At 41.6% G+C, this 12,346-nt stretch overlaps 2 protein-coding genes, 2 long non-coding RNA genes and 1 pseudogene across 8 annotated transcripts; all 5 read right to left on the bottom strand.

The window, feature by feature from the left end:
* Nucleotides 1–405: 405 nt before the first annotated feature.
* LOC306791960 (citrate synthase-lysine N-methyltransferase CSKMT, mitochondrial-like) lies at nucleotides 406–1,041 on the bottom strand (the record flags this gene model as incomplete). The annotated part of the gene is made up of 1 exon (XM_079288892.1): nucleotides 406–1,041. The coding sequence occupies one exon, from the start codon at nucleotides 1,039–1,041 to the stop codon at nucleotides 406–408; it is 636 nt and encodes a 211-aa protein (XP_079145018.1).
* A 722-nt stretch (nucleotides 1,042–1,763) lies between these two features.
* On the bottom strand, nucleotides 1,764–2,336 carry LOC306792676. The gene is made up of 2 exons (XR_013772836.1): nucleotides 2,207–2,336; nucleotides 1,764–2,117 (listed from the first exon to the last, which is right to left on the bottom strand). It is a non-coding gene; the product is annotated as an uncharacterized lncRNA (long non-coding RNA).
* A 1,133-nt stretch (nucleotides 2,337–3,469) lies between these two features.
* Nucleotides 3,470–8,526, bottom strand: LOC306792843 (ras-related protein Rab-9A-like). 4 transcript variants are annotated; one of them, XM_079290188.1, is made up of 4 exons: nucleotides 7,804–8,526; nucleotides 4,622–4,656; nucleotides 4,399–4,545; nucleotides 3,470–3,549 (listed from the first exon to the last, which is right to left on the bottom strand). In XM_079290188.1, the coding sequence occupies exon 1, from the start codon at nucleotides 8,466–8,468 to the stop codon at nucleotides 7,995–7,997; it is 474 nt and encodes a 157-aa protein (XP_079146314.1). In that variant the 5' UTR covers nucleotides 8,469–8,526; the 3' UTR covers nucleotides 3,470–3,549; nucleotides 4,399–4,545; nucleotides 4,622–4,656; nucleotides 7,804–7,994. The 4 variants fall into 4 exon arrangements, with proteins under 4 accessions (XP_079146314.1, XP_079146315.1, XP_079146313.1 ...); XM_079290189.1 differs by having other exon boundaries at nucleotides 4,399–4,520; XM_079290187.1 differs by having other exon boundaries at nucleotides 3,475–3,549; nucleotides 4,399–4,520; nucleotides 7,999–8,526.
* Nucleotides 8,527–10,129: 1,603 nt separating this feature from the next.
* LOC306792315 (citrate synthase-lysine N-methyltransferase CSKMT, mitochondrial-like) lies at nucleotides 10,130–10,859 on the bottom strand (annotated as a pseudogene). Its single transcript has 2 exons — nucleotides 10,856–10,859; nucleotides 10,130–10,794 (listed from the first exon to the last, which is right to left on the bottom strand). The product of its transcript is annotated as a citrate synthase-lysine N-methyltransferase CSKMT, mitochondrial-like (transcript).
* Nucleotides 10,860–11,499: 640 nt separating this feature from the next.
* On the bottom strand, nucleotides 11,500–12,072 carry LOC306792190. Its single transcript, XR_013772800.1, has 2 exons — nucleotides 11,943–12,072; nucleotides 11,500–11,853 (listed from the first exon to the last, which is right to left on the bottom strand). It is a non-coding gene; the product is annotated as an uncharacterized lncRNA (long non-coding RNA).
* Between the last annotated feature and the right edge of the window lie 274 nt (nucleotides 12,073–12,346).

The raw sequence follows: 12,346 nt of genomic DNA, 5'->3' as shown, positions 1-12,346 counted from the left end.
AAATGACCAAGTCAAAATGATCTACCTACATTAAAAATGCTGAATATCTATATATATATATATATATATATATTTATTTTTTTTGGTCATTAACTTACTCTGATGACTTGTGACCCGTGTGTTAGAAAATCAAGTGGCAAATCGCGATCGACATATTGGGCACCCCTGGTTTAAGTGGTTTGTCAACTTTTATCATTTCATAAAGAGGTCATTCTTTACCTTCAGGTTATTTTATAAGTAGTAAATCTATTGTCTCTGCTGTCGGAATGTGGAGGTCCAGTTTGGTGGATAACTCACTCTGTCTGTGTACCTTATCAATTACTTTTTACAATCACTTCAGTAGTTTACTCATTTAATATTATCACCATTCAGATGAAGAAAGTTGCTATACAATAGAGCGAGGAGTCACTTGGTAGCAGTAGTCAGTCCCCTTAGCTCCCCAACCTCCTGCACCCCAACATCTGCTGCCATCAACCCCGGCTCCTGTGCCTCCGTCTCCAGCCACAGCAGCCTGGCATCAGGGTCTTCATCAGAGAACTGGAGCAGAGACCCTGAGCTCCGCAACACCGACAAACACTGCTTCAGCACCTGATTGGCCTTCCATTTCCCTTCCTTAGACCTCAACAAGGCATCTGTGGTGCCCTTATCAACTATAAGGTCCACACTGCTACAACCGTAGTGCTCGTGGAGCTGTGTGCAGTCCAGCTCTACGAACTCAAGCCGAGAGGAAAGATTGTGAGCTTGAATGGCTTTGGTTTGGACGTGTTCATGCATTAGTCGCACAGCTATGGGGGAAATGTCTGCACAAGTGACCCGGACCGGGAGAGGAGAGCGTCTGTAAATACAGGGCCCGAAAGCAGAAGTGCCACAGCCCATAGCCAGGACTTGGAGCAAACCGTCTGGGTGGGGCTTGGTCTGCAATAGGGGCATAATGAAGTCCCGGACAGCATCGAAGCCAAAGAACCACTCAAAGTGTTTGAAGGTGTTTGTGCTGCTGCTGCTCTCAGTGTAGAAGCGGTCCCAAGTTGCTTTCTTATCCATGTTTTCAATCAGTTCAGCTAGGCAGAAACACAGATGGGATTATGTCACGAGTTAGTGAGTGAACATTAGCAGTAAAACACATACAACTTGCCTTAATGCCTCCATCCTTCTGTCATATTTGGAGGGACTTTATGCTGAAGTAAATTTAAAATCCATCAATTTAATGTGTCAAATGTCTTTTCTTTTAATATATGATTTAAGACCTTTTCTTGGGTCCTTAGAAGCCACTAAGCTCGGCATGAAGACGATCTACCAAGCTGACAAACTCAAATGACTCACATTGCTCATTAAAATAAAAAAGCAACATACACTCAACAGTCCTGCATTGAATCCTCCCTTTGTGTACTTTATAATGCTCAGTTCATCTTTAAACTGTTAAATAGATGTGTTGATGTATCCAGGCTGTGTTATATTAGACTGCATTAGCTTGGTGTTGCCAACAAGTTTGCAACTGAGTGTGACGTTATTGCACAACAAAGTGCTACTTTATGGTCAGCTTCTGTAGCTAACATATCGGTGACAATTAGGTAAGACATCAGTGCACACACCTGCAACTCACTTTAACTTTTCTTTCTTACTTATTTGGAGGTTCACGCTATTCCCCCCCAGACCACTCGCTGTGTGCAGACACCCTGCCTGAGTCTCGGTGCAGTGACAATACAATCAAAGGTGTTATGATGTGGTGCGTTCATGGACCCAAATGCAGACTCAGGACAGCAGAGTTATATTTCAAAAAACAATTTTATTTATTTCTCTCAGGCAGAGGAAAAGACAGGAAATACATAGTCAAAAAGGAGGCGTCTCTATGCGCTCCGCATGGGTCCAAGCCGGAAAGTGGCAAAATCCTCTGAGCGGCTGACGAAGCCGACAGGTAAACAGTCACGTCAAACACAGAGGCGCGTCCTCGCGCTCCGCTCTGATCCTAGCCGGAAAGTGGCTGGCAGGCAGGCTGGAACGTCTGTGTGATACCCGAGGCTCGACACAGGAACGCCAAGACTACACAGTTGATCTCCGAGGAACTAACTGGAAGGCTTCTTCGTGCAGGTGAAAACCCGAGGCTCGACACTGGACGGCAGCTAAATTGAACACAAAAACAGATTGTTAGAGCTAGAAGAGCTAGAAGAGGAGCTAGAAGAAGAGAGAGGAGAAATAGGAGTGAAGATACAATAGGAGGGAGGAGATGGGTCACAGCGAGTGGAGGAGCCAGTACTGCGTTGTGAGGCTGGGATTCTACGGAGGATGAGCCGTGGGGAGTCGGGGCGGTTGGGGTCCGGGATGAGGAAAGACTTCCACGTGAAGCGTTGTCCCGCCTGAAGGTTTAAAAAAATAAATACAACCATCAGACCACTGCTCCACATCGTGGAAACAAACCAAGGACTGTTACATCATATAGACTTCTCTGCAGGCAGTTCTGTTAGTCATTCGGTATGTGAGTCTCAATGGGAGATGATGAAAGAAACTTATCAAAGTGTTAAAATAACTGTGTGACATTCAGGTTCTTTGTTCTTACCGTGCTCCTGGTTGGAGGGACTGTGTCCGTGCTGCCAGGGTTGTAGTCTGGTGGGGGACTAGGTGAGGAGCTAGAAGAAGAGAGAGGAGAAATAGGAGTGAAGATACAATAGGAGGGAGGAGATGGGTCACAGCGAGTGGAGGAGCCAGTGCTGCGTTGTGAGGCTGGGATTCTACGGAGGATGAGCCGTGGGGAGTCGGGGCGGTTGGGGTCCGGGATGAGGAAAGACTTCCACGTGAAGCGTTGTCCCGCCTGAAGGTTTAAAAAAATAAATACAACCATCAGACCACTGCTCCACATCGTGGAAACAAACCAAGGACTGTTACATCATATAGACTTCTCTGCAGGCAGTTCTGTTAGTCATTCGATATGTGAGTCTCAATGGGAGATGATGAAAGAAACTTATCAAAGTGTTAAAATAACTGTGTGACATTCAGGTTCTTTGTTCTTACCGTGCTCCTGGTTGGAGGGACTGTGTCCGTGCTGCCAGGGTTGTAGTCTGGTGGGGGACTAGGTGAGGAGCTAGAAGAGGAGCTAGAAGAAGAGAGAGGAGAAATAGGAGTGAAGATACAATAGGAGGGAGGAGATGGGTCACAGCGAGTGGAGGAGCCAGTGCTGCGTTGTGAGGCTGGGATTCTACGGCGGATGATCCGTGGGGAGTCGGGGCGGTTGGGGTCCGGGATGAGGAAAGTCCTCCACGTGAAGCGTCGTCCCGCCTGAAGGTTTAAAAAAATAAATACAACCATCAGACCACTGCTCCACATCGTGGAAACAAACCAAGGACTGTTACATCATATAGACTTCTCTGCAGGCAGTCCTGTTAGTCATTCGGTATGTGAGTCTCAATGGGAGATGATGAAAGAAACTTATCAAAGTGTTAAAATAACTGTGTGACATTCAGGTTCTTTGTTCTTACCGTGCTCCTGGTTGGAGGGACTGTGTCCGTGCTGCCAGGGTTGTAGTCTGGTGGGGGACTAGGTGAGGAGCTAGAAGAGGAGCTAGAAGAAGAGAGAGGAGAAATAGGAGTGAAGATACAATAGGAGGGAGGAGATGGGTCACAGCGAGTGGAGGAGGAACGTAGGGGGACGTAGGGGAACTGTCGTGCCATCTGAGGGTAAAAACACACACAACCCTCAGACCACTGATCCATATCATAGTCATTTCTCATATCACATTGAAAGGATCAGTAGCACAAAGCAGTGTGACTAGATAGAAAGTAAATGTCATACAATAAATGATACGCTCGCAAAAGTATTAGCAGAAACAAACCCAGTACAGTGCAACATGTTTGCATTTGTTTCAGTGTTGTTACTGCAGGAGGCCTTCCATATGTCTACATTGACTAAAAGTCAGAAACATATCAGCACTTTTTCGATAGAAAATATCTTTTAGTGGTTCTTTCACTCTGCTGTTCATTGTGTTAATATGTATGAAAAATATCACAAGTATGTAAGAAATGTATGAATTGTGAGTTAATATGGATTAAATATATTATCATGCGTGCATCACTTGTGATCCGTATCACCGAGAAGTTATATAAATATAAAGAAACAATATTTCTATTAGCATTTCTCAGTTTAAGCTAACGCTGGACGGTCGGGTCTATAAAGCTAACGTTAGCTAACCAAGAAAGCAGCTTTTGTTCAGATAAACTTGTTTAAACTTGGTCTCAACAGTCAAAAGTCAGTCCTAGTGGATTAATATACACTGATAACTGAAAATATTATCAATATTAGGATAAACATCGGTTCAGATAGATACATAAATAAATACATAAAAAACAGTGGTGGAAAAAGTATATAAATCTCGCTTTTTTTCCTGCAAAAGTTGATCAGAATCAGACTTACCTTTATCAGTAACGTTAAGTCACGGATGCAGAAAAATCCTGGTTTGAAGGTGTTTCTTGGGAGGTTTCTTCGAGTGAAAGTAGATTTCGGCTTTTTCGAGTGAAAGTAGATTTCGGCTTTTTCTGACGGACCAACGGTTGGAACAGACTGAATTTAGAAAAAATGCACAATTTGGTAAACATGGTAACGATGGAACGTTCGACTGAGAACAGCTCGTTCTTACCTCAGAGTCTCCATCAGGTCCTCAACAGTCCTCCGCTGCACAAACAGACATTAAATACAACTTTAAGAGGAATATATCCACATGAGCTCAAATAATACAACTAACATGACATTGTGACTCAGTCTCCTGTCGCGTTTGAGAGTCACGTGACCTGCCCAGGGGTTAACCACACATTAAGTCTCCATTCAGGCCTATTTAAAAAACACGGTCTCATATAATGTCCAATAATATAGAGATGCATGTTTGCATGGAGGTTTGAGGGTGTCAGGTTGGACCCTGTCCTTGGTCCTATGTGGTCCTCCAGTGTCCACAGATTGACAGCACGTGGACCTGCTGTTTCACGTTTCCTACATTGTTGTGACAGGAAGCCAGAGTTTCAGAATAAGTGACACAAACATCAATTTGAAATAAAATGAAAACATATTTTCTGAGGTTTGTTTACTGGTCCACATCCTGTCTGTCTTTGGGCCATCGTTGGACAAATGTCTCTCCAGAGACATTACATTTACACACCCCTGCATCACACCTGTATTACTCTCTTTGATCCATTTTCTTTTGTTAAAGTAGAAACTTGATGTAACTTTACTAATTGCTATTGTGCATAGTGGCATGTATGCACATGTTAAATGAGTTGTTTAACAAGTACTTGTGGGAAGAAGCAAAGTTAGTAATGTGCACGAATGAGTTCTTTGGTCCGAAATATTCTGCTAGGATGAACACTGTACACACTTTGGTTAGATTTTAGTCTACATGATTTAAAACACTGACCAAGGACTTGCTGTCATATAATGTATGTAAATGTAGATAATGGTTGGCTGCTATGTAATAGAATTTGTCACCAAGGAATCAAACCCGAAAAACAAATGCTATTTGTACACTTGAAGCACGATTGAGATTACTTACACTTCTTTACATAATTGTTATTGTGGAAAGCATTTTGTACACAGTCTCATCTATATAGTAGTTACAGACATAGATAAAGACAAATATGATGCATATGTTCATTAACACCACTATATTTGCTGTCATCATTACTGTCTGTTTTGCTAACATGAGTAAAATATAATACAGAGATGTGTTTTATCACATCAGAGCTACAATGATCTCAATAAGTTAATGGAACAAATTGTTTTCCTGTGATGCCAATACACACATTTGTGCACTTCTAGCACTCAACCAAATTAGTTGTCAAATACTGTGTTATGCATTTGTTGGCATGTGTGTATTTGTGTGAACTTTGTAGTTTGTGGTTAGATTTTCCTTGAAAGATGTTTTGCATTCTTTACTTCACAGCTGTCACAGAAATGACACATGTCTTGCTCTCTGACTCTTTCAAAACAACTAAAAATAATCATTTTTGAATTGTGATTGAGACAAAATGGCAGATAGGGCAATAGAGAGGCACAGATCTCAAATGTTTCCCAAAAACATGTCGAGACACATTACATCTGTGTAGTTGTTGTGTCCTGTGCATCTCTTTTTCTCTCACTACAGCAAAGGCATGCGAAAATCTGCCAAAAGTCAGCAACCAAAAGGAGGAAGGTTTTTGACTCTAGCCGACAGAGAGCTGAGGGTACAGACCTCCCCGCGCTCAAACCCCTCAAACCAAAGGTAAGACTACACCTTAGGGCGTAGGAGTACAATTAGATTTAATAGGAAGAGAAAAACTGCTCAAAGTTGTATATCTCCGTGTGGAATCTCTGTCCGAAAATAACTGCAAGAACAGTTTCATGACATTTGAATATGTACAATTCAGCCGATATAAACGTAGGCGCTTTCAATTGTATTTCAGTCACAAGGTTCATCTTCTACTGGGAAAGTAAGTTGATTTGTCCTTTCTTTCTGTGTACATTAGTTTTTAGTGGCACGATTAATCAGCTGAAGCCCAAATGGCGTTCCCTCAGATCCCTCACTGTTTCTGGCTTTATAGATACTGGTTTCCCCTCTTTGAGCCATTGGCTTAAATAGTCTGAGGCGTGTCAACTCATACTGGTGGTATTAGTTTAAAAACAAACACTGAATCTGTGGTATTTTCCTTTCCTTTCCACAACTATAAATCTTAAGATGTATGCATTATAATTTCATTTTCTTTAAACATAACTGTGTTGACAGTATGACCCCCTATCTTCTCAAGCTGCACTACTTCTTTTGAACCTCTTGTAGACTTATACTCTTACTCTTTGACAAGTCACCATCAGAATACAGAGCTCGGCCAAAAGTCAGTTTGTCTTAGTTTGTTCTTGTAAACTTCTCTGCTGGCTGAGACAAAGCAGCCAGGACAGAGGACAGGAGGAATGACATACTACTGTATGTGATACCTGCGTTCTTCATTATTATCATTTATAAACTTCACTCAGGACAATTTAGATTTGTTTCCAGTTATTAGTGGCTTTGCTGTTGTAAACATAACTGTTGCAGCTCTAGAACCAATATTTAGTTCTACCTAAATTACAAATAACTTCTATTCCTGTTCAGATTATTTAGTCATGAAAAAGTATTGATAAGAGTGGCTCCTTGGCCTAAAATCCTAAAGATACCTATCCGTACCTTTAGGCCACCGTAGTTCTATTAGGTACTGAGCTGAGGGTTGTGCAGTTGGTTGCAATTTGCAACCTCACCACTAGATGGATCTAAATCTCACACACTGTTCCTTTCAGGTAATTCTGATAAACCAAGACTTGTTGATCCTTGCGATTTGAATTGTGTCCAGTTAGACGTCTGTTGCTCAGCATATATATATATATATATATATATATATATAATATATATAATATATATATATATATATATATATAAATATATATATATATATATATATATAAATATATATATATAATATATATAATATATATAATATATATATATATATAAATATAAATATATATATATAATATATATAATATATATAATATATATAATATATATAATATATATATATATAAATATATATATATATATAATATATATATAAATATATATATATATATAATATATATAATATATATATATATATAATATATATATATATAAATATATATATATATATAAATATATATATATATATAATATATATATATATATAATATATATATATATATAATATATATATATATATATATATATATATATATATATATATATTATATATTATATATATATATATATATATATTTGGTCATTACCTTTCTCTGATGACTTGTGACCCGTGTGTTAGAAAATCAAGTGGCACCCTTTGTCTTTGTTCTAGTCGTTCCTTTCGCTCCCTCTCCCACCTCTGCTCCTCATCTTCTTCCCCAGCACATTCACCTGAGGCTTGTGGGACTTCTATAACACATATGGATTGACATGAGACAAATCAATTGTCCGTCATCACTTACAAGGGCAATGGACCCCACAATGGCCGCAATATAGTGTACTCCTGGCACCATTGCTTAGCCTCCTCGGATGACACCTGCCTTTCTGTCACATCCACTTTGTTGCCCAAGACCACGAATGGAAACGTCTCTGGCTCCTTGACATCTGCGTAGTAGATGAACTCCTTCTTCCAGTTGCCTAAATTGAGAAAACTCTGGTTGTCATCGACACTGAAGGTGAGCAGGCAGCAGTCGGAGCCACGATAGAAAGGAGTCCTCAAGCTGCGGAAGCGCTCCTGGCCAGCAGTATCCCAGATCTGTAGGGTCACCTGGTGGCCATCTACCTCCAGTTCCTTGTTGAGGAACTCCACGCCAATGGTGTGGAAGAGGTGCGCATCAAACTTGTTGGTAACGTAACGATTCATGATGGAGCTTTTTCCGACACCGCCATCACCCAGCAGAATGACTTTGAGCAGGGATGTCTTTGTCGTCATGGCTGTTCAATCCCGATCGACCACTTTAGAATAATTTACCTAATGGAGAGATGCAATGTGTAAGAGACATTTGTATTGCCTGCATGACACTGTAATATAATTTTGAAAAAATTGCAAGCAATTAGCACTTTACTCTAGACACACAATTTTTGGAAGAAATGTTTGAGCCTTTTTTTTAAATCTTACTCCTGATAGATTTTGGCCTCCTCCACTTGTCCAGATCATGTGCTGTAGACCCCGGTCCTTGGTCACATGCTCATATATTTAATATTGATGTGAGCAGCCATATAACGTTAGGTAACGTTAACGTTCAACCAGCTGTAAAACACCAGTTTCCTGATTAACAGATGGCCCAATGAAGCATAAGCTGCTTACAAACGTTCACTGTTTGTGAGCACTCTTACCTGATATAAAGATTTAGCTTGTCAAGATAACGCAAACACACTAATAAACTAATAGCTGAAACATGCTAGCACACAAGTAGAGTTAAGTCTAAGTTGCGGGTATATCAGCTGGTTACGCGTTAGCTAAGCTAAGCTAACATGAAAAAAAGAAAACAAGTGAACACAGCTGGAGTTAGGTTCTTCAAATATACTGCACGAATTACATTCGCTAGCTTACCTGTGGGCGATATTGCTAGTAACGTACCTTACAGTTTGGGCCAAGCAGCTACTGAGTCAACGAGAAACAGAACACGAAACCACTGAATTAATATTAAAGCCTGTTTGACAGCTCCTCGCCTTGGTGTGGCTCGAGATAACGTCAGGTCGCACGTTTCCTGGTGAACTCCAAAGGCTCGATGCTAACGCAGCTAGCTGCTAACAAGCTAACGCTACATGGGCGCATCGGGTCATGTGATCTTGTCAGACAGAAACAACCAACGAGAGCTGAGAAAACATTACAAGCCCTTATGACCACAGACTGTGTGTTACAACGTATACACACAATATTATTCACAGAGTTGCACGTTATATAGTTTGATAAATTAATTTCAAACAGCGTGTCTATTTGTCTTCCCATATTCTCCGTCGGTGACACATATTTTACTTCTTTGTAGTTTTCATGCTCAACCAGCAGAGAGCGACATTTAACCATAGACTTTGTGCATTTAACCAACGTCACTTTAAAGTCCCCATTTCTGATTTTGCTTTGTTCATTTAGCTGCTATCTGCCAGCATCTCAGCTGCACTCAAATCCACTAGAGCCCATCGAAAAAACACTATATGTAGTAGACCAGGGGTGCCCACACTTTTTCGGCTTGAGAGCTACTTTTAAAATGACCAAGTCAAAATGATCTACCTACATTAAAAATGCTGAATATCTATATATATATATATATATATATATATTTATTTTTTTTGGTCATTAACTTACTCTGATGACTTGTGACCCGTGTGTTAGAAAATCAAGTGGCAAATCGCGATCGACATATTGGGCACCCCTGGTTTAAGTGGTTTGTCAACTTTTATCATTTCATAAAGAGGTCATTCTTTACCTTCAGGTTATTTTATAAGTAGTAAATCTATTGTCTCTGCTGTCGGAATGTGGAGGTCCAGTTTGGTGGATAACTCACTCTGTCTGTGTACCTTATCAATTACTTTTTACAATCACTTCAGTAGTTTACTCATTTAATATTATCACCATCCAGATGAAGAAAGTTGCTATACAATAGAGCGAGGAGTCACTTGGTAGCAGTAGTCAGTCCCCTTAGCTCCCCAACCTCCTGCACCCCAACATCTGCTGCCATCAACCCCGGCTCCTGTGCCTCCGTCTCCAGCCACAGCAGCCTGGCATCAGGGTCTTCATCAGAGAACTGGAGCAGAGACCCTGAGCTCCGCAACACCGACAAACACTGCTTCAGCACCTGATTGGCCTTCCATTTCCCTTCCTTAGACCTCAACAAGGCATCTGTGGTGCCCTTATCAACTATAAGGTCCACACTGCTACAACCGTAGTGCTCGTGTGCAGTCCAGCTCTACGAACTCAAGCCGAGAGGAAAGATTGTGAGCTTGAATGGCTTTGGTTTGGACGTGTTCATGCATTAGTCGCACAGCTATGGGGGAAATGTCTGCACAAGTGACCCGGACCGGGAGAGGAGAGCGTCTGTAAATACAGGGCCCGAAAGCAGAAGTGCCACAGCCCATAGCCAGGACTTGGAGCAAACCGTCTGGGTGGGGCTTGGTCTGCAATAGGGGCATAATGAAGTCCCGGACAGCATCGAAGCCAAAGAACCACTCAAAGTGTTTGAAGGTGTTTGTGCTGCTGCTGCTCTCAGTGTAGAAGCGGTCCCAAGTTGCTTTCTTATCCATGTTTTCAATCAGTTCAGCTAGGCAGAAACACAGATGGGATTATGTCACGAGTTAGTGAGTGAACATTAGCAGTAAAACACATACAACTTGCCTTAATGCCTCCATCCTTCTGTCATATTTGGAGGGACTTTATGCTGAAGTAAATTTAAAATCCATCAATTTAATGTGTCAAATGTCTTTTCTTTTAATATATGATTTAAGACCTTTTCTTGGGTCCTTAGAAGCCACTAAGCTCGGCATGAAGACGATCTACCAAGCTGACAAACTCAAATGACTCACATTGCTCATTAAAATAAAAAAGCAACATACACTCAACAGTCCTGCATTGAATCCTCCCTTTGTGTACTTTATAATGCTCAGTTCATCTTTAAACTGTTAAATAGATGTGTTGATGTATCCAGGCTGTGTTATATTAGACTGCATTAGCTTGGTGTTGCCAACAAGTTTGCAACTGAGTGTGACGTTATTGCACAACAAAGTGCTACTTTATGGTCAGCTTCTGTAGCTAACATATCGGTGACAATTAGGTAAGACATCAGTGCACACACCTGCAACTCACTTTAACTTTTCTTTCTTACTTATTTGGAGGTTCACGCTATTCCCCCCCAGACCACTCGCTGTGTGCAGACACCCTGCCTGAGTCTCGGTGCAGTGACAATACAATCAAAGGTGTTATGATGTGGTGCGTTCATGGACCCAAATGCAGACTCAGGACAGCAGAGTTATATTTCAAAAAACAATTTTATTTATTTCTCTCAGGCAGAGGAAAAGACAGGAAATACATAGTCAAAAAGGAGGCGTCTCTATGCGCTCCGCATGGGTCCAAGCCGGAAAGTGGCAAAATCCTCTGAGCGGCTGACGAAGCCGACAGGTAAACAGTCACGTCAAACACAGAGGCGCGTCCTCGCGCTCCGCTCTGATCCTAGCCGGAAAGTGGCTGGCAGGCAGGCTGGAACGTCTGTGTGATACCCGAGGCTCGACACAGGAACGCCAAGACTACACAGTTGATCTCCGAGGAACTAACTGGAAGGCTTCTTCGTGCAGGTGAAAACCCGAGGCTCGACACTGGACGGCAGCTAAATTGAACACAAAAACAGATTGTTAGAGCTAGAAGAGCTAGAAGAGGAGCTAGAAGAAGAGAGAGGAGAAATAGGAGTGAAGATACAATAGGAGGGAGGAGATGGGTCACAGCGAGTGGAGGAGCCAGTACTGCGTTGTGAGGCTGGGATTCTACGGAGGATGAGCCGTGGGGAGTCGGGGCGGTTGGGGTCCGGGATGAGGAAAGACTTCCACGTGAAGCGTTGTCCCGCCTGAAGGTTTAAAAAAATAAATACAACCATCAGACCACTGCTCCACATCGTGGAAACAAACCAAGGACTGTTACATCATATAGACTTCTCTGCAGGCAGTTCTGTTAGTCATTCGGTATGTGAGTCTCAATGGGAGATGATGAAAGAAACTTATCAAAGTGTTAAAATAACTGTGTGACATTCAGGTTCTTTGTTCTTACCGTGCTCCTGGTTGGAGGGACTGTGTCCGTGCTGCCAGGGTTGTAGTCTGGTGGGGGAC

The sequence above is a fragment of the Melanostigma gelatinosum genome, assembly GCF_949748355.1.
Source record: "Melanostigma gelatinosum genome assembly, chromosome: 18".
In the NCBI taxonomy this organism is placed as follows: Eukaryota; Metazoa; Chordata; class Actinopteri; order Perciformes; family Zoarcidae; genus Melanostigma; species Melanostigma gelatinosum.
Note: the sequence above shows the minus strand (reverse complement) of the source record. Positions and strands in the feature narration are given on the sequence as shown.